Source organism: Plectrocnemia conspersa, unplaced genomic scaffold (genome assembly GCF_051122295.1).
Source record: "Plectrocnemia conspersa isolate PC_06_02 unplaced genomic scaffold, ASM5112229v1 ptg000009l, whole genome shotgun sequence".
Classification (NCBI taxonomy): domain Eukaryota; kingdom Metazoa; phylum Arthropoda; class Insecta; order Trichoptera; family Polycentropodidae; genus Plectrocnemia; species Plectrocnemia conspersa.
The window spans coordinates 15,924,495-15,948,325 of NW_028277173.1; the positions used below are offsets into that span (position 1 = coordinate 15,924,495).

The window sequence follows — 23,831 nt, forward strand, 5'->3', positions numbered from 1 at the left end:
TATTTTTTGAAATATCATCATAAAATTATTTGATTTAGATCCATTACTTTTAGAAGACAAATTTATGTCTTCTATGTGAGAAAATTTTACAACCTAATAATAAAGTAATATATTTTATGTATTAAAATCTTAATTCAGTTCCAAATACTGTGTCAATAGATGCATTAATAATTTGATCCACTCCTGAAAGAGTGAATTTATCAATTATTTTGTAACATGCGGAAGTCACACGAATCAAAATAGAACAAAGATAATCAAAAATAAGGTTTTTAGTTGGCACACTAGGTCGCAAATTAAAAAATGTGTTTGAAATATATCGACATGCAAATTGTAATGGATGTTATAAAATATTGTCAATGAGTGACTATAATAAGTTAAAAAATAATTGACGTAGTGATTTGCTTCGACAATGAGATTCGTTGGCTAAGAAAACTAGCAGTATTATATAACGATTGTGTCACCTTTTGCCAAAAATAAAACTATTATTGAATATGAAAATAAGAACGATATTGCTAAATTTAATGATGAATAATGAATAAGAATTTAACGTCTTTATCGTTGCTTTTTATCTGATTCAACCATAATAAAAATATAGTAATTTTAGGGTTTATTATAAAATATGTAAGCATTCATAGCGAAACTTTAAATATAAAAATATAAAATACTTACTGGCAAAAATACGCAAAAATTGTTTTCTAACTAAAAAAAAAGTGTATGAGCATGTTGAGAGATTAAATTGTTTGCATTTCCACTTTTTCATTTTCTTCAAGTGGTAAAAATACGTATTCCACGCGATTTTTAAATGGAAACTATTGATCTAAGGCAGATTTAGTGTGATAGAAGCAAGTCACGGAAAATAACTAATTGACTTTTACAAAGCTTGTGTCTAATGAAAAAAATCCAAAACTACTTGTAAAGAATTTTTTTTTAATATCAACGATGTAAGAAAGATCTCATAGTGAATTTTACAATAAGCAAACAACAATATTCGTTATCTGAATTTTATTCCAAAAATTGATTGCCCTTAATTCAAAAATTGAAATTAATTCTTAAATTTTAGATATAGTGCGTAAGCATGAGTGTTAAACGTTCCACATTAATGCGTTAATAAAGGGCTTTTTTTGTTTCAATTTTATTCATATTGAAAAGACAGTTTTTTGTGTATGGTATATCATAGCATAGACATTAAAAGATATCAATCTCTACGAGCATTTATATACTTATTGCATAAAACAGATTTTTTTCTATATTTAATAATATAAAACGGTATAAAAGTTAACCAAACCACGTTTTATAATGTAAGCCGATATTACATTCAATTTAGATGCTTATTAAAAACAAAATAAAACAATTTTTCTCTGATAAATAGTTCAATATATAATGTTTTTATTATACGTTAGTGATTAATGAAAATAGAGATCCAAAGAGCTGAGTTGCGAAACACTCTTTATCAGATTGGAGGTTACAAGTTATATATTTTATCGTTGATATTATTAATACAATTATCGTTAAAGTATGAAAGTCTATTAATACTTTCAAACATATCATGAGATTTGATATTGATCACTAAAGAGTTATATGCTTTAGTTTACTGGTACATGATTCTGCAATATATGGAACTTTGTAATGTTATGATAAAATAAATATTTCATAACAGATAAAAAATGTAATATAAGATTGTCTATGAAAAAAATATTTTTTCTCATTTTTTTTATATGTACGAATTTTCATTTTTCACTAATATTCATCTTAAAGATTTAAGGCAATCTCAAACATTAATTTAACAATGAAAAAGACATACATTAATTTCTTATGTATTTATTTATTTATTATAAATGTGACCAACGTGACTTGGTAGTTGTCTGTGATGCGTCATGATGCCCTTTATAAATAATATTTACTCACACATGAATACATATATTTATAAATACCACTATTACACACCTATTGTCTTAAATATACTAGATAATAATAATAGTGGCGAACACAAATAAAAATGTTTTCCATTCCACAAGAAATGTTCTACCTCCTCGTAGCTATCGATGAAAACATCTTTGTTTTTAGTTAGCTTGTTAGGAGACTGGACGGCTCGTGTAAGAGGAGCGTATAAATAAAAAGGTATACAATCGAGAATAAGACATTCTACTGCTCATGAGCATCGACGGATTACCGACACATACATTCAGTTACTTCTAAAAGGTACATACTAAGTCGAAAATACAGTGAATGTTATCTCCAACGCCTTAACAAAATGCGCTTAAAAACAAATAGGTATACCATCTCTTTTATCGAGATATTAGAAAAATCTGAATTAAAATCTGGCAAGTTCACTCGAGAAACCATAATTTTGACCACATTTTTGAGTGTTAGTGTGAGACTTTTTATTTTATATTTAGGCGCATCTTTTTTTGCTTTTTTCTTTACAGATATATAAAATATTTGTACTAAAGTCAACCCTATTCATAAAAAAGTATGACTAATAATGCACACGTGTCGCCAACTCCTGCCAAATTATTCAAAATAATTATTCATAGTCTTTAATTACTTGCATGCTTTGTAAGACGTACAGCATAGTTTTTATCCCGTTTGTTAGGGTTAGAGCAGCAGGAAGTTAATGTTGATTTTTCAAAGAAAATATTCTCTCTGATGAAGCACATTTCCACCTTTCTGGGTATGTTAATAATCAAAATTGCCGCATATGGGGCGAGAAAAATCTTCATGTGATTCACTGGAGACCATTACATGCCCAAAAAGTGACGCTTGGTGCGTATTTTGGTCAGGCGGCGTTATATGGCCTTACTTCTTTGCAAACGATGACAGAAACAGTTAACGGTGAGCGCTATAGGCGCATGACAACAGGTTTTTTTTTTGCACAAAATCAAATATATTAATGCGGAAGACATGTGGTGTCAACAAGACGGAGTCACTTGTTACACAACGAATGTAACGTTGAATATTTTGCGTTAAAAGTTGCCAGATCGCATTATTCCACATTTTGGTGACGTCAACTAGTCGCAAAGATCATGCAATTTTTTTGTGGGATATTTTTTTTCCCTTATAAAATATGAATTATATTTGTCCACCATGCTGCATTACGGTAACCTGTTTGGTCAAAATGGTCTTAATTTAAAAAAAAAATACTGAATATGTTCGATTTTTCGTTTACATGCAATATTCACCGCTTTTTCTAATACATCAGAATTTTAAACACAAATGGGGTGCAGCTATATCGGAATCTATTACTACACTAGTGATTTTATACTATTTTTAGAATACTTACCATCTTCGACATCATCAGGTGGTGGCGCTGGTTCTAGTCCACAATGACTTAGAAGCAAAAGCGACAACAACGATAAAGAACACACTAGGAGAAGCGCGCGCGCCAGCAGTCGCGATCCTAGCGCGCGCGCCATAACGCGCCTTCCTCTTCTGAAAATACAAAAAAAAGTTTTTTAATAAATTATAATAGTGCTTTGAATAATTTAAAACCATATTTTTTACATTTGATTTATCGAACCAATCACTATATAATATTTGTAATTGCCCATTTATAAAAAGTTTTAGATTGTGAGCACAATATTAAGCCGCAATATTGCGCGTGCTTACTTATTATGAGTCATGTAACAAATTAAATAGATGAAGTTCAACTCGAAAATTAATTTCGAACGTTATGCCAACGGCAAACTTACCAATTTTGTCGCTGTTGTGTAAAGTGAGTCTCTCTCGGGGGTTGTACACACGTACATACATATAAATATACCGTGTTACTGTTGCAGTTAAAGTTAACCGAGACAGCGTGCAATGACAGCGTTTGTTTCTTGCAAGGTCTAAAGTTGCGGCGGCCGGAAAATTGCCACGCTTATGAAACAATTAATACATGCCGTTTCTAAAACCGCATTATATATATGCTTATATGTATTGGAAATGGATGATGATATTGTTGGTTGGACCTAAGCTGAATTTCGCAGTAAGTGTGAATGTGTGTGCAGATGTGGCAATACAGGAGAAACATTATTAATTCTCTTTCTGACAAGGAATGCCCTCGAGGGACACTCATAACAACGACGCTATATTGAAATTGAATTTCGGTCCCATAAAATGTAATGATATATAATATTAAATAATATTGTCTGCTAGTAATGAAAATAAGAGTAAATACACTGAGTATATATTATATTATGAGATTTATTAATATCAATCTCATCAGTTGTGAAACTTATTATATTGATATTAATAATAGTATATTCTACAAAGCTTACAAAACTTTTTATTACATGGTTTTTATTTAATAATCGTTTTAATCAAAGCTCAAAAAATAAAAATAACTGAATGATAAAAATCCATAATTGGCTGATTAAACATTTCTAGTGAATATCACGACTCAATAATATTAATTAAACATATGTATGTATATCTCTAAAATTAAAATCAATTATTGAATTAAATATTTAAACACTTAATACAGCGTTAAAAATAAACCGAAATTGTGCTATCAGGAGAAAAGATCAGTGACTTAATTCACTACATACGACTATAAAAATTGTATTCCTCATAAAATTATATTAGTAATAAACATTACGATACGAAATAATTACACCTTAAATATGAGATAAATATCACGTTATTGTCGTATATAAAACAATACTTAATTTGTAGCTTATAGACCCAAAATCTAAGTGTTCCTTTTGAATGATAATATCCACTCTTATATATATTAATAATATCTTATCCTCAAATCACAATGGACTTTAAGGTAGTATATTGCTCAATTTTTGTTATGTACTGTATTCATGACACTTTAAATTTAATCTTATTTACATTTGGGCTAGGTCCATAAACAATTCGTGCGACATGAGTAAATCCTGGTGGATCAAGAGGGTTTCTCTTCGATCCTTGGTGTGGAAATAAAATATTTTGTCTGGAAAGAACGGCGACAGTTGCATCCTTTCACAGAATCCTTCGGGATCCAATGTGTGTGGGGGGGGTATTACTTTTCTTCACTCGAGCAGAACGGCGTGTATTTGTTCGAAATATTCGACCGTGAAACGATAACTGAGATCCACGATCGGTTATCTACTCAATGGATGGGAATTTCTGTCTGAATAGAAGAGAAACGTCTTGAAATCTCTGCAAACATTTCCTTCATGGCACAATTTTTATATTATATATTTTTGTTACGAGTAAAACTCATTAATGAAACGCTAGAAAACTCTAATGAATGCGTTATTCAAAGCTTGCAACTACGAACGTTAGTATTTTTTTATAACGAGATTTTTAATTTACTTTTTTATACTTTCACGTCTCATCTCGAATATTTTTTATGAGTCTAATTTTGCACTTTCGCGTTACTTATAATTTAACAGAAAAAAATTGGAAAGCAAGATAGTGTGAAATTTGGTAAATAGTTTCTAGGCAATAGAAAAAACTGTTGGTAATATGTATAGCTAACTTGTTCATATTGCTTTTGTAAATTTAATAATGTGAAGTTAAAAATATGTTAATACTAATAAATCATAGTCACCCTTCAACTACTTGAAAATTAAAAGAGTTTTTAAGGCTTGTAACGATTAGATTTGTTCCTTTTGCAACGTATTTCATTTAAAAATAAATCAAACAATTTTTTTTAACAGTAATATCAAATGACATATACATAAATAAATTAAGTATGTTTTAAAAGCTATAAATTTTAATTTATACTTTGTATGTTTTAAAATCAATAAGCGTTAATTAAGGATGACACAATGAAAAATATCACCAATCCGCACACCTTCTGATTCAAGACGTTTTAATTAATCAATTTTCGCTAGCAATTATATCACGCGCCTCTCGCAGATCCATTTGCAATTCAAACACTTTCATTATACCATATCACAATGCGAAATAGCGCCCCATCATTAATCATTGTCGCACGAATACACGTGTAGACAGGCGCGCTAAACTTTGAGAACCGCTAGCGCTGGCCGCTGGCATAAAAAAAAAGCTCGTTCCACCCTCAATCACTTTCGTATCGATAAAAATATATCTTGATACTATCTACGTATATAATAAACGTATATGTATATATTTATCGAGAACATAAATCTCTGCTATCGATGATAAATAAAAACCCTCATGAAGGATATTATGTTATGTTTTTTTTTTAATTTAACAGATCCAAATATTTAGTTATACACTTTCGATACAAATATTTATGATGGTACATATATAAATATATATATGAGCGAAGCAGTGAGGGTAATAATATTCAAACTAACGTGTTTTTAACATTAAAACCAAAAAAGTAGTGCGAATAAAAAATCCTTCCCTGCGCAAAGTAAAAAAAAGTGTACCATAAAAAAAATGTGAAGACTATATATATATATATATATATATATATATATATATATATATATATATATATATATATATATATATATATATATATATATATATATATATATATATATATATATATATATATATATATATATATATATATATATATATATATATATATATATATATATATATATATATATATATATATATATATATGTGGTTGAATGCGTTTTCGCGGAGAAATATTTGGTTAATATTTCTAGGAGTCGGATTACTCCGCGTACTTTTTTGATTCCGTGTGGAATCATGGTCCCTACGTTTCGGCCAGATTCGCCCGGCCATCCTCAGGGGAAAATTGAGAGTATGAACATCCGGTGTGGGCAAAGCCCAGCATGTGGTTGTTCAGATCTGAACAACCACATGCTGGGTTGCACATGCTGGGCAACCACAGATTGCTACTATTGTACCTATACCTAAAATAAAAAATAGTAAAAAAGTTTAAGAAATGAGACCTATCAACATGCTACCGTGTATAGAAAAAATAATAGAAGAAGTAGTAATCAAACAATTAAAGGAATTTATTACTTCTCAAAACCTAATATGTGAACAACAATCGGGATTCAGAGAAAAACATTCCACTAAGACTGCATTACAAGTAGTGATAAATCATTGATTGTTGGCTAAGGATACAAACAAAATCATTGGAGCAGTTTTCTTAGATTTCAAGAGAGCCTTCGAAACAATAGATAGAAAAATAATGTTAAAGAAATTGGAGAATATCGGTATAAGTAATATAGTTTTAAGATGGTTTAATAATTATTTACATAAAAGAAAACAAAAAGTTAAAATAAGTTATGTATATTCTAAAGAGAAATTAATGACATATGGAGTACCACAAGGTCTAAATTAGGACCATTGTTATTTTTATTGTATATTAATGATATAGTTAAGAACGTGAAAAAGTGTAAAATTCATCTATTTGCGGATGACACATTAATATATTGCATAAGTGATAATATTAAAGAAATTAAAAATAATTTAAATAATGAATTAAGTATATTAAAAACATGGTTAAAGAATAATGTACTTAAACTAAATGAGAATAAAACTAAATGTATGTTTATTAATTATGAAAATGTGTTAGATAATAATATCAAAATAGTAATAAATAACTCTAGTATAAAAATAGTGGATAGTATAAAATATTTAGGAGTAATTGTTGATACACAATTAAATTTTAAAGAACATTGTAATTGCATATTAAAAAAAAATAGTAGAAAAATAGGTTTATTACCAAGAATAAAAAATATATTAAATATAAATACAAAAAAAATAATTTACAATAATATAATATTGCCCCATTTTAATTATTGTGCAACAATATTAAATTGAATAAATTAGACAAACAAATGTTGCAAAAATTACAAATAATGAGAGTAATCTTAAATAAAAATAGACTAACTAGTTGTAAATGTATGATTCATAGATTAGAATGGTTGAATGTTCAAGAAATATTGAGTATGAATGTTTTAGTATTTATATATAAGTTAGAAAATAATATGTTACCAGAATATTTTAATAAATATTAAATAAGAAATAGAGATGTACATAAATATAATACTAGAAATAAAGAAAATTTAAAGATATTTAAGTATAATAAAACGAGTACGGCTAGGGTAGTTATGTACGAAGGCTTTGATTTGTATAATAGTGTTCCAAGAGTAATCCGCAAAAGCAAAAATATAACGGGTTTCCTAAATGGAATAAAAAAACACCCTCGTACATATAGAAATAAATTATAATATTAAGTCTTTATTACTGTATATTTTTATTTTTTGTTATGTATATTTTATATATTTTTTATATATGTTTACTTAAATTTGTTTGATGTAAAGATTAGCTATTAAGCTAAATATATTAATAAATAATAATAATAATAATAAAGCGTCCTTAAAGGACCAGTATAAAATAGGTGGCACTTAGTAAAAAGAATCACTGAATTTCTGTTATGAACTCGGCAAGCACACAACGATGGACACGTTTAGAATTACAGTCAACCAAGGAGCGAAGATTCTCGGTTTCATAATATAAATCGTGGCTACCATTTCCCTGATAGTTTATTTTCTATCAGCTCAAATACTTCTTTTTTAAATAGTCGTCCTTTTAACTTTACTGAAAGCAACCTGATGCTTTACTATTTATACGTAAATTTCAATATAATGTGCGTATGTGTTTTCTTATATTATTGATAATCTAAACATTTTTGTATAGGTTTTTATACAATGTTTGTTTAATAAAGTTGTTACGTTTTCACTACACTACATAATGTATGTATGTTTAAGTATCAGACACATTTACATATCATATCGCGGCTCCATAAAATAAATATTTTTCTTTTTTATATGCGTGTACTTATATACGTCAACACGTTGCGCCCCTAACGCGGCATATGGTATGAAATGTGTATTATAATTTATTACGTTTCTTTTCAGCGCCCATAAATCAAACATCGAAACTAGTGGATGACAATGTCAATTTGCGAAATATTGCGCGCGCGCGAACTTTCCGCGTGCTTTTCCGGCTGTAGTGAAATATGGCGTGATGATATCGAGATTACGGTCGCGTATGGGAAATTTTCGGCATTTCGCAAACAAGCGCCGGAAAACCTCCCCTATCCCCCATAAGAGGTTTTTGATCAACGATGGCCAAGATTTATGCCCCTGATAAATATCTTAGTGCGGAACACAAATCACCATTAGGCAGTATCAAGATAGGAAAGTGGGTGAGGGCGAAACGATTTTTAACCTCTCGCCCATGTGAGCAAATTTCACATAAGAACCTTATAGAATTTTCCCGTTTAAACTTTGATTGTTAATTTACGAACTCAATGTTTTTCATATCGCTAAATATCTTACATATAAACAACAAATAACTCACAACCATATTTTTTCTTATCTAAGCTTCCCTTTTCTTTTCCGACGTTAAATGCTTTATATTGCCCTCTTTGCTGTCCTACTTTATTTCCTTTTTCGTATACGTTTTACCAAACTTTTGAAGATAAACCCATTCCAAAATAAAAAATAAAACATTTCTATTTAAAAGCCTGTATCCAGAGTTTGCCACATTTGCTAGAGCTCAAATGCGCAAATGGGCAGGACGTGTAACTAGAATGGAGGATAACCACCTAAGACAATACTAAAGTGAAAACCGAGTTTGTTTGGAAGAAGGCGATTACACTTTCGGAACTGAACCGTTGTATAATAAAACTCGTGACCTTGAAATAAGATCATTTATTTAAAAAAATCATGGTTCAGATAAATACAAATCATTCTGTTCATGATTCAGATAAATATGCTCCAACTTCCTATTATTAATACGCAAAAAATGTACGTTGATATATTTTTAGCGTTAAATTACAAAGTTAATACATAACATTAATGGGGCTTTTGCGAAAGCCTACACCTCGCATCCAATCGCGCAAAGTTTAATGTTTAATTTATAAAGTTTTAGACTTTCGACCTGCCTTTTCCGTGATATATCGTCGAATAATTTTCCGACGAAGCCGATCTAGCCTCAAGGCGGAAGAGGAAGGTTCGACATCGATCTCGTAAGTCTTTGGAGAAAAAACACCGATCGCTTTCCTTCAAAGAAATCTTGCGCTCTTATCGCGGAAACACAAATGCTGCCCTTTATTTCTCATACTTTCAGGATTTTCTCAGTTTTCCGAGCCCTCAAAGCCCTTCCCAGGCGACTGATTCAATTTTATTGTCGCAAATTTTCCCTCGCAATACACACGCGTCGCCAAATGGAAGGTTTTATAAATATTTATGGACAAAAACCATTTTCGCAATCTCACTACCATACACAAACGTGTTTCATTTATTTCTTTATCGTTCGCCTTGTGTGAAAAGTTCATATAGAGAAAGCCGTAAAAGCGACTAAATTTCTACTATGTTTGAAATATTACGTCATACAAGTAGGTATAATACTTGAGAATTGACACTTTAGAAAAGGTGTGACTTGATCTATAGATTAATCTACAGATTAAGTCACGTCTTTTGCTATAGCAGTTTCTCGCTATGCTGCCGCCAAACCATTATTATCTATATACTAGATATAGTTTTTATCTAAATTCTTTAACATTGTTTGTTTCAAAGCATTGTCAATCAAACAAGTGATTAAATGAAAAAAACTGAATCTGAATAAATGCTTTAATCTAATAAAAAAAATCACGGATAAATAATGTAGTAACCACAATAAGAAAAAACTACCCTCTTAGAATACATTTGATGATGTATCGAAAGTGTTGGAATAATTTCACTGATTGTTTTTATATTAACAAGAAAGTAAAGGTAGTATTTGATACCCATTCCATATACTTACATATATGGGATGAGAATATTTAAGAAGTATATTTTATGTCTTTGGTGTGTGACGACTCTTATGTGATGTTAGGGTGTAAGTGGAGTGAAAAAATGCTGTCAGAACTTTTACTTTTTATTATAGCTTGGCATTGTGTTAATCACATAGAGTACGCTCGGGATAAGAATTCCGGTTTGTTATTGTATGCGTGAACTGTGTGGCTCAAAACAATTTCGCTCAGAATATTTAATTTTTTTATTTTAAAATAAAATATATGTTTATTTAACATACATCTGAGCTAAGTTGGAAATTTCAACGAACAATTAAAAATATATTATATAATCTAAGAAACCAGACATTGATGTCATTAATTAAATATTTGCAAAATTCAAAATCTTTCTCTTAAAATTTCATTTATTAATGAAAAACAGTGGCACGAGTTTAGTGACCTACCCATGGGACAGTGGGCATATCTGGGTTAAACCAATATCAACACAAAATTATTTAAAATAAATCACTAGAAAAGATCGAGCTTCTGTGCCATACTGCACTTTAATGACGAATACCAGCGTTGACGAATCAGCGACTGTCCTTAAAAGAGAAAGCGAGACAACGAAGTACACGCTACATCGCTTCTCCCTCTCATATACATGTACCTACACGCACACAATAACAAACCGGCATCCTTATCCCGAGCGTACTCTACTAGAATTAAAAGTAAATAATGCTGGCAAATTACCGTTACAAATAAAAATATTCAAATCATTGATAAACTTTACGTCATATATGTACCATTCTTCGGCAAAAAACAGTGAAGAATTCAATTTATTAATAAAATTAATTGGGGCTGAGCTACTGAAAATTAGAATAATTTAAGTACCCAGTGGGTGTCATCTAGTTTGGAATTAATTTAAATCACTTGTGTATCATTTTGAAAAGAAGTAATCCATGATCATACAAGAGATAAAATGATAAATTAACTTATGATTGCTTGAAAAGAAAAATCACGTCTAGATAATTTTTATTAAATCTAGGATTGAAATGTGATACTCTTCAATACTTCTAAAAATTAAGTTTTAATCTACAAAACTGTAAAAGTCATATATAAAAATAAAAATAGTGGTGGAAGTTTTTCAATAATGAAGACAGATCTTTGTGCCCTATTATAAAAGCGTTGTTGCTGCTTTAAGTGATTTTCGCTTTCGTGGAGTATTTTTTAATAAAGTAAATTCAAGAAACGATCCTTCTAATAACCAAAATAAATTTTACAGAAAAAGAAAAACGGCAATTGATTGATCAAAAACATTGGTCTGAAGATGTTAATATTCAAGTGAAAATTTTTAATTTAGCAGATTTTTGTTATCTTTTTCTCCTTAAATAATTTGCCTAATAATTTAGACTGAGATAATAATCTTAAGAAAATGTTGAAATTTAAGGTAATAACTTTTAAAATGTATTACGTCCAAAAATTATGTAAACTTTTTAACAAATAAAGAACCAGTCAAATTAAAAAAAATCATATAAATTTGTCAGTCATACTGTAACTAAATGAAAGATAATTCATTAATGAATTTCGTCAAAAATAAATATCTAGATAAACTGCTGCATTTGATACGGACTATTAATACCAAATGAGTTAGTTTTTTCAATTGAATCTAATTGCCACTGCAACAAGAACTTTGTTGAAACTAAAACAATTTCAGCACATCTATTCATCGAACTTCTCGGACCTCTGAGATTTTACGATTTTTCAAATTACGTTGATCTGTGATTGCTCATAGATACATAGATAGCAAAAAGTCGAGAAGATTTGTCTGATGAGATTTAGACAAAACTTTGGAATTTACCATAAACATTTGCCTCCAATACAATAAATTATATTTATATAAATAAGTGACTATATAATTGGCTTATAAAAGATTATCAAAATGTGCATCCAGGCACCATTTTTCTTACAAAAAATCACCTAGTATATGTATCAATGAAAGTCTTTGATCACCTATACATTTAATCAAAATGAAAAGATTAGACCAATACTGCTACAAAAAACACTAAACTAAGATTTTGTAAATCGTATTTATTATTTGTGAGTTGGCACAAAAATTTAATTATTTATTTTTTTAAATTAAACTCATAAAAAAATTTGTGGATACATAAAACTAAAATAAAATTTTATCGGTTACAATTTGGTTTAAATATGTATATCCAAGGATCGAGGGATGTAATAAAGTACGGCAATATTTTTAAATAAAATAACTTGGGTAACATATGGAGAGTCTATTATTTAAAATTTGATTTCCATTTTCTTATGATAAAATGGTAAAAGTTAAATTGACATATAAAACACTATTTAATAGAAATATTTAATCACATTTATATTTTACATTTAATAATATAACAGTGGATGTTTTGTAATAAAAATGGTTTAATATATAAGCTGTTTATATAAATGTAGGTAAAATGCTTTTAATAGTAAATATAAGTTTTTTTTATTTTATTTTATTTTCACATTTTCATTCGAATAAATTGAGTTTCAGTTTTAAGATAAATAGAGCTTATGGCTTTCTGTCTTTTTAATTTAGCAACTGAATTCCGCAGAATCACTAGTTGTCAAAGCAGCAGATACTAGCAGATAAAAAAGCTGTAAAACATATGCTTTGCAAAATAAATTAAAATAGACTTTGTTGGCAACCATGCCAAACTTTTGCTCACTATGTTTTTGTAATTCTATAACTTTCACTATTGCAGTATCGTGTAAGAGCAGACAACACATAATTTATACCTAGAATTAGAACTTTGATATAAAATAAAAAACGCCCTCTGATAGAATAAAATAACATGCTTAAATGCACTGAATCAAAAATAGTTTTAAACAGAAATCCTGGTTAGTACCAACAAGAATCGTCCAAAAATATTAAATTGTTCTTTTCATATCGCTTTATATAGCTTCGGCAAAAAACTTGACGTTTATTTGCTTCACAAACAATCGAATTTATGCGACTGAGCCTAATATGTGCATATTCATTGTAACATATATTACACATAAATATTTAAAAAAAATATCTTTACGAAGAAAAAATAATTTCATTTTCGCCCAAATTTATTATATTTTTGGAAGGTTTATCGGCTCTTCATAAACCGAATGGCTACCAAGGGTCGTTCATAATTTCGATACCATTCCTTCGCAATCGCCTCAGGCCTATTTAAGCCGTTTGTCAAAGGGAATCTGTCCATAAAAAGCGGTAGCGGCCACAATGGCTCAGTTTTTTCTCCTACCCGAGGTTCGTGCTTAACTTTCGTTCTTATCTTGATTGCAGCGACTTGTCTAACTCCTCTCATATCCACTCCACCCCTACAACCGACCGACCACCCAGTGGCGGTACGAATAAACCGTTGATAAATGGTGCTCCCCTTTTTGATACTAATGGCCTCGTTTTGTACACAATGAATGCCGTCGGTGGTTCGCATCCCGTTGGCGCTTTGTCTCTCTTTTTAGGCGGACGGATACCCCTCGTTGCTGCGATACCGATATTTTAAACAAAATTTAATAAACAAAAAACGGCATAATTTAGCAGATAACTAATTCGGACAAGCACTCCCTTTTGAGGGTTGTAAAAAATATTATTTTTTCAGGTCTTTTGCTTCTTTTAAATAGAAACCCAGTGAGCCACTTACAAATTTAACATTTAAGAAAGCAAATAATTCAAATAAAATTTATTTTAATAATATAAATATATATTAGACCGATGTGTGAAAATAATCTTCCGTAATATCAACCTTATGCCTCCTCAAGGATATGAACAGATTCTAGGGAAGGTGTGAATTTTCTTAACTGTAACAAAATTGAAGATTACTTCAAATTTACGCTAAGGTGCTTTCATTGCTAATGTAAAATTTTTATTCTGCAAAAGTTTTCCATTACAATAACATGAGACATACTAAATTCAAAAATGCATTCGCAATAAAAAAAAAACACTCATTAGGTATATTTATTAAATTGAAATACGGACTCACTAAAAATTTAGTCATTTTATATTATATGTAAACGCAAAGAACAAAACGCCTAATAAAATCAGCAATACATTGATCTAGAAATGAAGATATTTTCGAACATACAACAAAACAAATTGCTGAAGAATCTTTGTCAAAATGTGTCAAAAAGTCTAGAAGCAATAATTGCATGAAGTGCAGGTTTAGGATTAACTTGTGGAGAAACTCAAGAAAATCACCTAAATACTTTATGTAATTAAATGAAAGTTTTGATGCAGTTCAGTGCAATCAAATTTTGGTGTTTTTTAATTTTCTACTAGATTATAATAAAAACATAAGCTTCAGATATACTAACGATATACCTACAGGAAAAATCTAACTTTTCTGATAATATTAAACTGACTTTTTCAACGTCTTCGTGCATTCGTATCAATACTACTATAACCATTTTTGGGTTTATCAATACATTTACTTTTTAATTTATCTTTCAAGGGATTAACTCATACTATTAATCATAAAAAGAACTAGTTTAACTTGTGTTAAAGTGTTTTAACCATTGAAGAAAAAATGAGTTTTTTCGTTAAAATTAAACACAGTGAGAAACCTATTAATGGATTATAGTACTGCTATAATTCGCCTTGGGAAGAGACTTATCCTCAAAACGACCGATTCTGACCTGCCTTAGCGGCTAATAGCAATTCATATTAAAAAAAAACTCGCCATACTTCTTTAATTGGTCGTCCCACCGAAAAAATGGCTGTAAAAAAACAATAGAATCTACCATGGATATAAATACTAGAACGCTGGTAACCATTAGACACCTTTTCTGAGAACTTCAACTTAGATATTTTTTCTGACACTACTGATATCGAACTTCAAGGCATCGAATTTGCAAGGCCCTTCAAACTTAGACCACAACCAAGAGGAGGTCGATTTAATTTCAGATCAGCGAAGATCATAAAAACCGCCGCTTCTCTCTTCACATCCACTGATCCAGCCTGTCGCCCGGAATCCAAAATGAACTCACTTCAGAGACGCCTAAAGCCTACGGACGCATCCACACACGGACAACATATCTCAATCGTAACGCAGCAAATAATATTATCTTAAAAAAATAATCACCGTGACCAGGAAACTATATTAAGAACTAATAAAGCCATACTATTTTAATGAATTAATATTTGTTCAATCAAAATGTTTTTGAGACACTTTGTCGAGTAAATCTATACAAGTGCTGTTGCCACTCATAACATCATATTTATACGAAACGGGAATTTTTACATTAGCTACTATTAAATCAAAATATTGACTCTGTTTTTGTAGTGAAAAAATAACTACTAATAGTATTGTCATCGATAACGTCACAGTTTTAAAAACTTAGTGCTGATAGACAACTCATCCATTGAATTAGTAGCAAATACATTTATAAACATACATAAGTGAACCTAATTTTAATTATTTTATAATTTTTTGAAGAAAATCATATTTTACTAACAACAAATGTTCCTGAATTTTTTTATGAAATGGAGGCGCTAAGAATTTTTTTAAATATGGGACCTAGTAAGATAAAGTTTGGAAACCACCGCCTTAAGAGATATTAGACACGTGAAAAACTGCCTTATCATATATTGTTAATTCACGCTGATTCTCAATATTTGAATACATTACAGAAACTTAAATGAATTATTTTTATTATTCATTAAAAATGCATTAATTACTAAATAACTTAATATATTATCACATAACTTAATAAAACATAAAAAGTATAAAAATATAATATTTATCATATTAATGCATTTTAGTATATAAATTGCTATATATGTAGATGAAATTACAGTTTTTTAAAAAAACTAATTTCTGCATTTTCCAACTTGAGAAATAACCAACCACTGAAACTTAAAAAGACTGTTCGCTATTCTTTGGCGGTGAAATCTCAAATGCTCGCTTGGCTGAAATGTAATTATCTGCAGGCACTTAGCAAATTTCAAAGTCAGCTAATTACAGCAGAATTTTTAAGATCTGCTCAGAAACGGAAAAGAAGCAAAAAATCGTCAGCTCGCTCCAACTCACATTTTTTTACACATCGCAAAGCACAGAACGGAATGTTTATCCAATTTTTCCACACCGCATGATTCTAATAATTAGTAGGCGTCGTTAATTAAACATTGAAGATAAATACACATTATTAAATTTCAGGATTTATATAGACATTATTTTAAAATAAATTAATGATATTTAGGCACAAAATATTATTTTGAAAAACGAATAAAATTGTCTAAATATAAGGGCCTATTTTATCGTTCCGTTTGACGGACGCCTTGGCACAAAGCTTGGATAACATTGAGGTTTAAAATCTCACCCTTTTGTTGGAAAGAGTAATTTATAACAGTTAAATGCTTAAAAGTTACAAGGACCAAGGACGACGTCTTGGATCCATAAACGATCGAGTGGGCTTACGGCATTTTGTTTAATTAGACATTGCGGATTTATCTTTGAACGCCTGTTGTCCTTAGAGAACTTTTTGTACACGATACCAACTTCTTGTAAAGTTTGCCTAGTAAATGATGAATTTCAAAGGACAGTGCCTTTAATGTTTTATGAGATTAATAAATTATTACCAAAATTATTTTAAAACTCAAACATATATTTTTAATTTAGTAATAATATTTCTAGCAATCTAAGTATTTCAAATTATTACAAAGTATTTGTGATAATACAGTTATGAATTCGTACAATACTATACTACAGAAATAAGAGATAATCCCAAGCCCCAATTCAACTTTCTACAAGAGCACGGTACAATTGAACAAATACACATACAAATAAAAATCTACAAGAGAAGAAATATTGCTTAGCTTTTTTCCTTAACATAAATCAGTCTTTTGACAAAGTGTGACATAACATTGAAATATAAAAACAAAAAGACATTACCTCACAATATAAATGAAATCATTAAGTCATATCTGAGCGAATCTTTAAAAAATAATTTATCAAAATGAAAATTTTTCCGTCTTTCAAATAAAGTTTAGAGTATTTTAAAGCAGTTAACTAGGGACAATACTGTACTTCAAATATACAGCAGACTAACGAATTACTTGTGCAACCTTTTCTGACAACACAGTTATTATGGCTTCTCGTGATAACCCATATAAAGCGTCTATTCATCTTTAAGAAAGCCTAGATAATACCCAAGAATAGTTGCGTATTTGGAGAATAAAAGCAAACGATCTAAAATCTTTCTATAGAGAAATAAATCATGACTTCCCGTCAGATAAAATAATGCAATAATTTTACAATCGGATGGTGCAAAGTATTTGAAGATTCACATCGACAGAATACCTATCTAAAAATTCATATTTGGAGTAAAAAGAAATTGGATTTAATCTAAAAACATATTGCTGGCTAATGGGCAAAACTTCCCAACTTACAGTAAAGAATAAGCTGTTCATTTAAAATCTATCTTTAACCTTAGAATCAGCAAGCAACACTACAAAATAAAATTTTATATTATGTCCTTAACTTGCACAACAAACGGATCTTGCAACAAGATTTAAAAATTGGCACACTAGCTTTGGTAGCTAGTTGATTATGGGAAATAGCTAGTGAGATTATCCCCCTGCCTATAAAGCCTACTTATTGTCCTTGCTAGAGACAGATCGCAGTTAAAGAGAGAAAAAAATATTTGTTCTAATGAATCATTGATTCACTCATGCTAGATTTAATGACATAAATTTTGTGGAATGACAGGACGGAAAAACAGATTGCAAAAAAACTAATTAATTATATTAATTGTTTCAAATCTAAAAAAATAACACTTATTATTTTGTTGCTGTTTTATCCAATGATTCTACTAAGTTAAATAATTTTAATTTGCAAACATTTTAACTCTTATTTAAGTATTATTTTTATTGTTAGTAGCATAGTTTTTTTACTACATTTTTGCACAGTATAGCATTAGATATTTTTATTTTACATTATATATATATACATATATAATAAAATATAACTTTGGCTATAAATAAAAAAAGTTTCCAATCACTCCGATCGATTTTTTTATAAATAACAATCTATTTATTTTATAAACATGAAACACACACACAATAAACTTATGCATATACCTAAAAAATTAGTATACCTTTTTCCACCCGTTTCAGATTTTATACTGACAAATATTTATTTTCGATTAATATTTAAGGACCGAGCATAATAACACGTAACCAACCACAAACAACCTTTTTCCACCGCATACATTTTCATTTTAAACACAAATCCGCGCAAACTATCCGGCCAGTCTCGCAACACGCGAGATTAAAGCAATAAATCGCACAGTTGCGAAATTATCTACGGTCTGTGGAGTTTTCAGAAATTCGTTAAATAGCATTTTCTTTTGCCATCCCTTAAAAAAGTCAACTTTTAGCTCTCGATTTAGTGGCTAGAGTGTAAAATTGCACCGGCGTCTGTCCTTTGTCGCGAATTTACGTCGCGCGATAGGCGAGGCATTCATTACGGAAATGTGGATCGTGTCCAAGTTTTTTTGTTGTTCTGTCTACGGGTTTATCGCAAAAGTGCCCTAATCTGTCCTTTTCCCACCAGTGCTGCACGTAACATTTCTTACAAAAGTTTTGCTAAAGGGGTGGCAGAAAAATACGGGAGCGAGGTCTTTGTATCACATTAAATATCGGACGAGAGGCACGTAGGGGAAATTTAATCATAAGTATGTTTGTGTGTTCCAGATTTATTCCAAGATGTAATTAAATGTCTACACTTTATCATTAAAAACCCTTCATACTAAATATGCTTTGAATTTTAATAAAATTATATTGTAGTAATAATCAATTAGTTTACAGATTCAATCAGTATATATAAAGTGTAACAGTAAGGCTTCAAAGAAATTGCTATTTCTTATTTTGACTGGTTAGTAATTAACGCTAAAAATAAATTCCTAAGATACCTTTATAAGCGAATTCAAATAATAAAAACATAGAGTCGCTTTGGCGTATTTTGCTGGAAAAGCACTTTTTACTGCTGGCGGTATGGTTTTACACAAACGGAAGATTCTATAGAAAGTATGTCTTTAGTACTACCTATATACACATAAGTGTATTCTATAAAATACTATTTTCAATACCGATCATGACCTTTTTAATCAAATTACGGATAGTGTCAGTCTATTTATTACAAAAATAAAATAAACTGATTTTTAAGAGAATAAATACGTCTTGATTAATATTACCGGAATGGAAATATTAAAACACATTTTTATAAAGCTTTATCCATACCTTGTTTATATATGTCGAATTATGAATATCATATGAAGCGTCCGGAATAATGAAGGCGAACTTAACACAGGTTTAATATATTTTTATTTTAGAGTAACAGTATAAAACACAAAAAATAATATGTTTCTAAGGACTGGTGAAATAATAAATAGTCTTGTAACGTGGTTACACTAACATATGAATTTAAATTTTAAAAATTTAAACATTGAAAAATAACATAATAAAAATAATAAAATAATTAGGTGTGTATGTTATTAACCCTTAACGTGCAATTGTTAAATTCTCCCTTTATATTTGCAACCATTGTACTGAGACAATAAATATTTATAAACGAATTTAACCAAAAAATATATTACAAAAATAAACATTTAATGAAAAACCGAATGACAATATTTCATGAAGCATAAACCTATATTTTTCATATATATTCGGTTATTGAAAATTGAAGTATAATACGATTAAGAAATAAATTATGCCAAAACTAATAACATTAAATAATTCTTAATTACAATCCTTTATTCATATTTTCACTTAACTAACAATTAAATAAAAAGGCAGTAGACTTTATACGTCACTAAAATAAAACCTTTTTTTTTATGCTTGATTGTGACAAAAACATATTTTAGATTAAAAAATTATTTATCAAAGTCGATCATAAAAATGTATTAAAAAATTGATTCAAAGAGAAATTTTAATGTACAATTAAAAATATAAAATTCATAATTTATAATATATTAAATCATTTTGCAAAAAAATTTTTTTAGCTTTGTGGCAATAGTGCGAATATTTTATATAAGGTAACTATGAAGAAACGTTTATTTTAAGCCCATTAAACATTTGTAAGAGTATATTATTTAAGTATAGTAAAATAAAATGAGCTCTGCCTTAATATATGTGATGATTTAGATAGCCTTTAATTTTTTCAAGGCACTCTTTCTCAATCTTGAAAAAAATACTAAACACGACAAATAATGAATTTTAACGTATATATTTTCATAATATATATATATAATATATATACCTTATGCTATTAGATTTGTAATAAAACTTGTTTATCTAGTTAATTTTAATATTAAAAACTAATATCTTTTTATATATAAAAATATAATAATAAATATTTTTGTCAACAAAATTGACGCATAAATGTTAAAAAATAATTCGCGAAATTCTCGGTTGGTAATTTATTTTTTCCGAGATTCGAGAATTTTCAGAAAGCAATTTCATTTATTAAAATTATATATACATATATTCATATTATTAAATATATTTATATAAATTTTATAATGTTTTACGTGAAATAATTGTGATCATGAAAAATATTTTAGTTTATTATTCATCTAGTAAATAAAAAAGGATTTCACTCTCATTAAATTTAAAACTTTGTTGCTGCATCTGAATGTATTTTTGCAGCATTCGCGCGCTTCGTTAACTTTTGATAAACTCATAAACTCTCAGTTAAATTTCACAACTCAGCTATTTAGAGTCAAGCGGACCTTAAAAAATACCGCGTTTTCATTTAAATTTTTGTCTTGTTCAACAAAATAATAAACATATTTACATTAATGCGAAAATTTTTAATACAAACCACACTAAATGTATAACGTAATTTTATAGCATATTTTTGCAGATTTTACAAAGCTCACCCTACCGGAAAAAAGTATGGTACTTATAACTTTTGAGCAATCCAACGCCAGTTTTTAGTAATTAATTAAAGGGAACTATAGCTATGGGTTTGTTTTAAAAGATCTAGCGTGATTCTCGAAAACCTTTTCAATGGGCTTTTCCGTGCAAAAGCACGGGATTACGTAATTTTCCGGAAAACTTAAACGATATCATTATTACGATTGTTGCGACAGGAACAAAGGAAAACGTATTAAACGCGTCGAATAATGGAACGAATCTGACATTTCCACTAAATTAGTCGACTAGCTTGCTACAAATTCGCATGATTTCTTGCAATTATCTACGTTTATAATCGAGATTGTACCATTGCTTTGTGTGCTTAGTAACGTTTTGACTACTAAACTTAGGGGAAAAATAAATCTAAGTAATAATAATGCACGCTTATGCCTAACGTTGTATTGTTCACAGCACATTCCGTTACGTTTTAGCTTATATCTCAAATGTATCCTTTGTAGGTTTGAATATCAAAGGGAGAAATTCAGAGTAAATAATTTTGAAATTATAATAATATACAATATTTGTATTATTAATTATTATCTAAACATTGAAAATAATATTGCTTATTATAAATATTTGATTATCTTTAAAATCAATAATAGGTAATTCATTATAAGAACCATTGTAAAAAAATATTTTTAGAATTATAGATAGGTTATAATTTATATTCTTATTTAATCCATACATGTACCAAGTTTTATTCTCCATGCTAATTATACTTTTATACCAGTTAATCAAGAATTGCTTCCATTTCTATTTATTTTTTGACCAAAATATTCATAAAAATTTATGATAAAATATTGACGGACGTACAAACATACTTATTATTAATAAAAAGTCACATGAAGTAGTTAATAATAGCAAAAATATAAATAAAAAAAGATTGTCGTATAAGGGAGGCGTTCTCAATTGCTGACGTCCTGGCCGCGACGGTTAGAATAAAGGATGTGATCGCGACTCTAGGGAACTGTATATCCCACAGTTAAAAATCACAGTACATCGACGTATTAATGACTTAAAAAAGTACTTCAATAAATAAACATCCCGTTAACCACTAATAAGCACCGGAAAAACTACCCTTTTTCGCGTAAAATAAGTGCGATAGACAATGTGTCTACCTGTGTAAAACCCACTTTTGTCATTTCCTCTTGTAATAACAATTTTCTGAAATTTACCTTGCAGTTTAAGGCGTAAACATATTTAGATTTTGGAATCATCAAGCACACCAACATCTACATCTATGATTCCAGAGATGGTTCGAATCATGAATATAAAAGATATGACACTTTTATCACATCAAGAGATGATTAAACGATCTGGGACGAGAGGGTCAGAGATTTGAATCTCCTCCAACATCACGAAGTGATAATTCTTAAATGCTGATATAAACTATATCAATCTGTATTTAGAATCGAGAACATTTGTCATGACGTTAGTCTTAAGAGTTAGTGACCAAGGAACGACGCGGACGAAAAACATGTTGTTGTAGCACTAGCGCCTGCCGACAGTGGTTGTGAATTTATTTGTAAAGAATTTTTGTGCAAAGGATTGGTGTAATCTAAATCTTTCGATACACGTTATATCACCTTATTCTTAAACTTATGTGATTTTTATACAACCACGAATCAGAAAACGATAAAGTTTTGAGTGACAAATTGAAAATGTTTCAAAGGGAAGCAATTAGATTAGCCTGACAGCCCTTTAATATAAAGTCAGGTCTTGTTGATCTACGCGATTTAAGCTTTCTAAACCAAACTTTACTTATGGCTAAAATGGACGACCAACTAGATCATAAATTAATTTCATTTAAAATAATTTGCCATGAACAGAGTAAAAATACTTTTATGCAGTATGTTAATATATCTCCAAAAAATTAATACACGTATTAAAAAATATTATTAAAACACTACTCCCTTATATAAAATATAATATAAAATATAATAGGTTTTATTTTAAACTTTAAAAGACCAATTACAATGCTTTATTGAATTATTTGTTCTTTAGCGATTTATTTATTAAAATATAAGTATTATTTATCGTTTATCCCTTTCAAAATCCTCTCTGATCTTTTCATTTTCCTCTTGTGTTGCCCAGTTATTGTTAGCACCTTAGAATGCTTCACTTGAAACCATAATTGTTCTACAAATTAAAACGTGTTTCATATTCACAAACTCTTAATTGTTTACAAACAACTTATTCTAA

At 29.2% G+C, this 23,831-nt stretch overlaps 1 protein-coding gene across 4 annotated transcripts in view; it reads right to left on the reverse strand.

Annotated features, from left to right (window-relative positions):
* The window catches only part of Csgalnact (Chondroitin sulfate N-acetylgalactosaminyltransferase), a 109,053-nt gene that overhangs the window by 37,107 nt on the left and 48,115 nt on the right, over window positions 1-23,831 (reverse strand). For all 4 annotated transcript variants that reach the window (XM_088192170.1, XM_088192169.1, XM_088192168.1 and 1 more), the window contains one exon: window positions 3,281-3,429. In XM_088192170.1, the coding sequence (XP_088048296.1) occupies window positions 3,281-3,413 (133 nt within the window). In that variant the 5' untranslated portion in view covers window positions 3,414-3,429. The remainder of the gene's footprint in view (window positions 1-3,280; window positions 3,430-23,831) is intronic.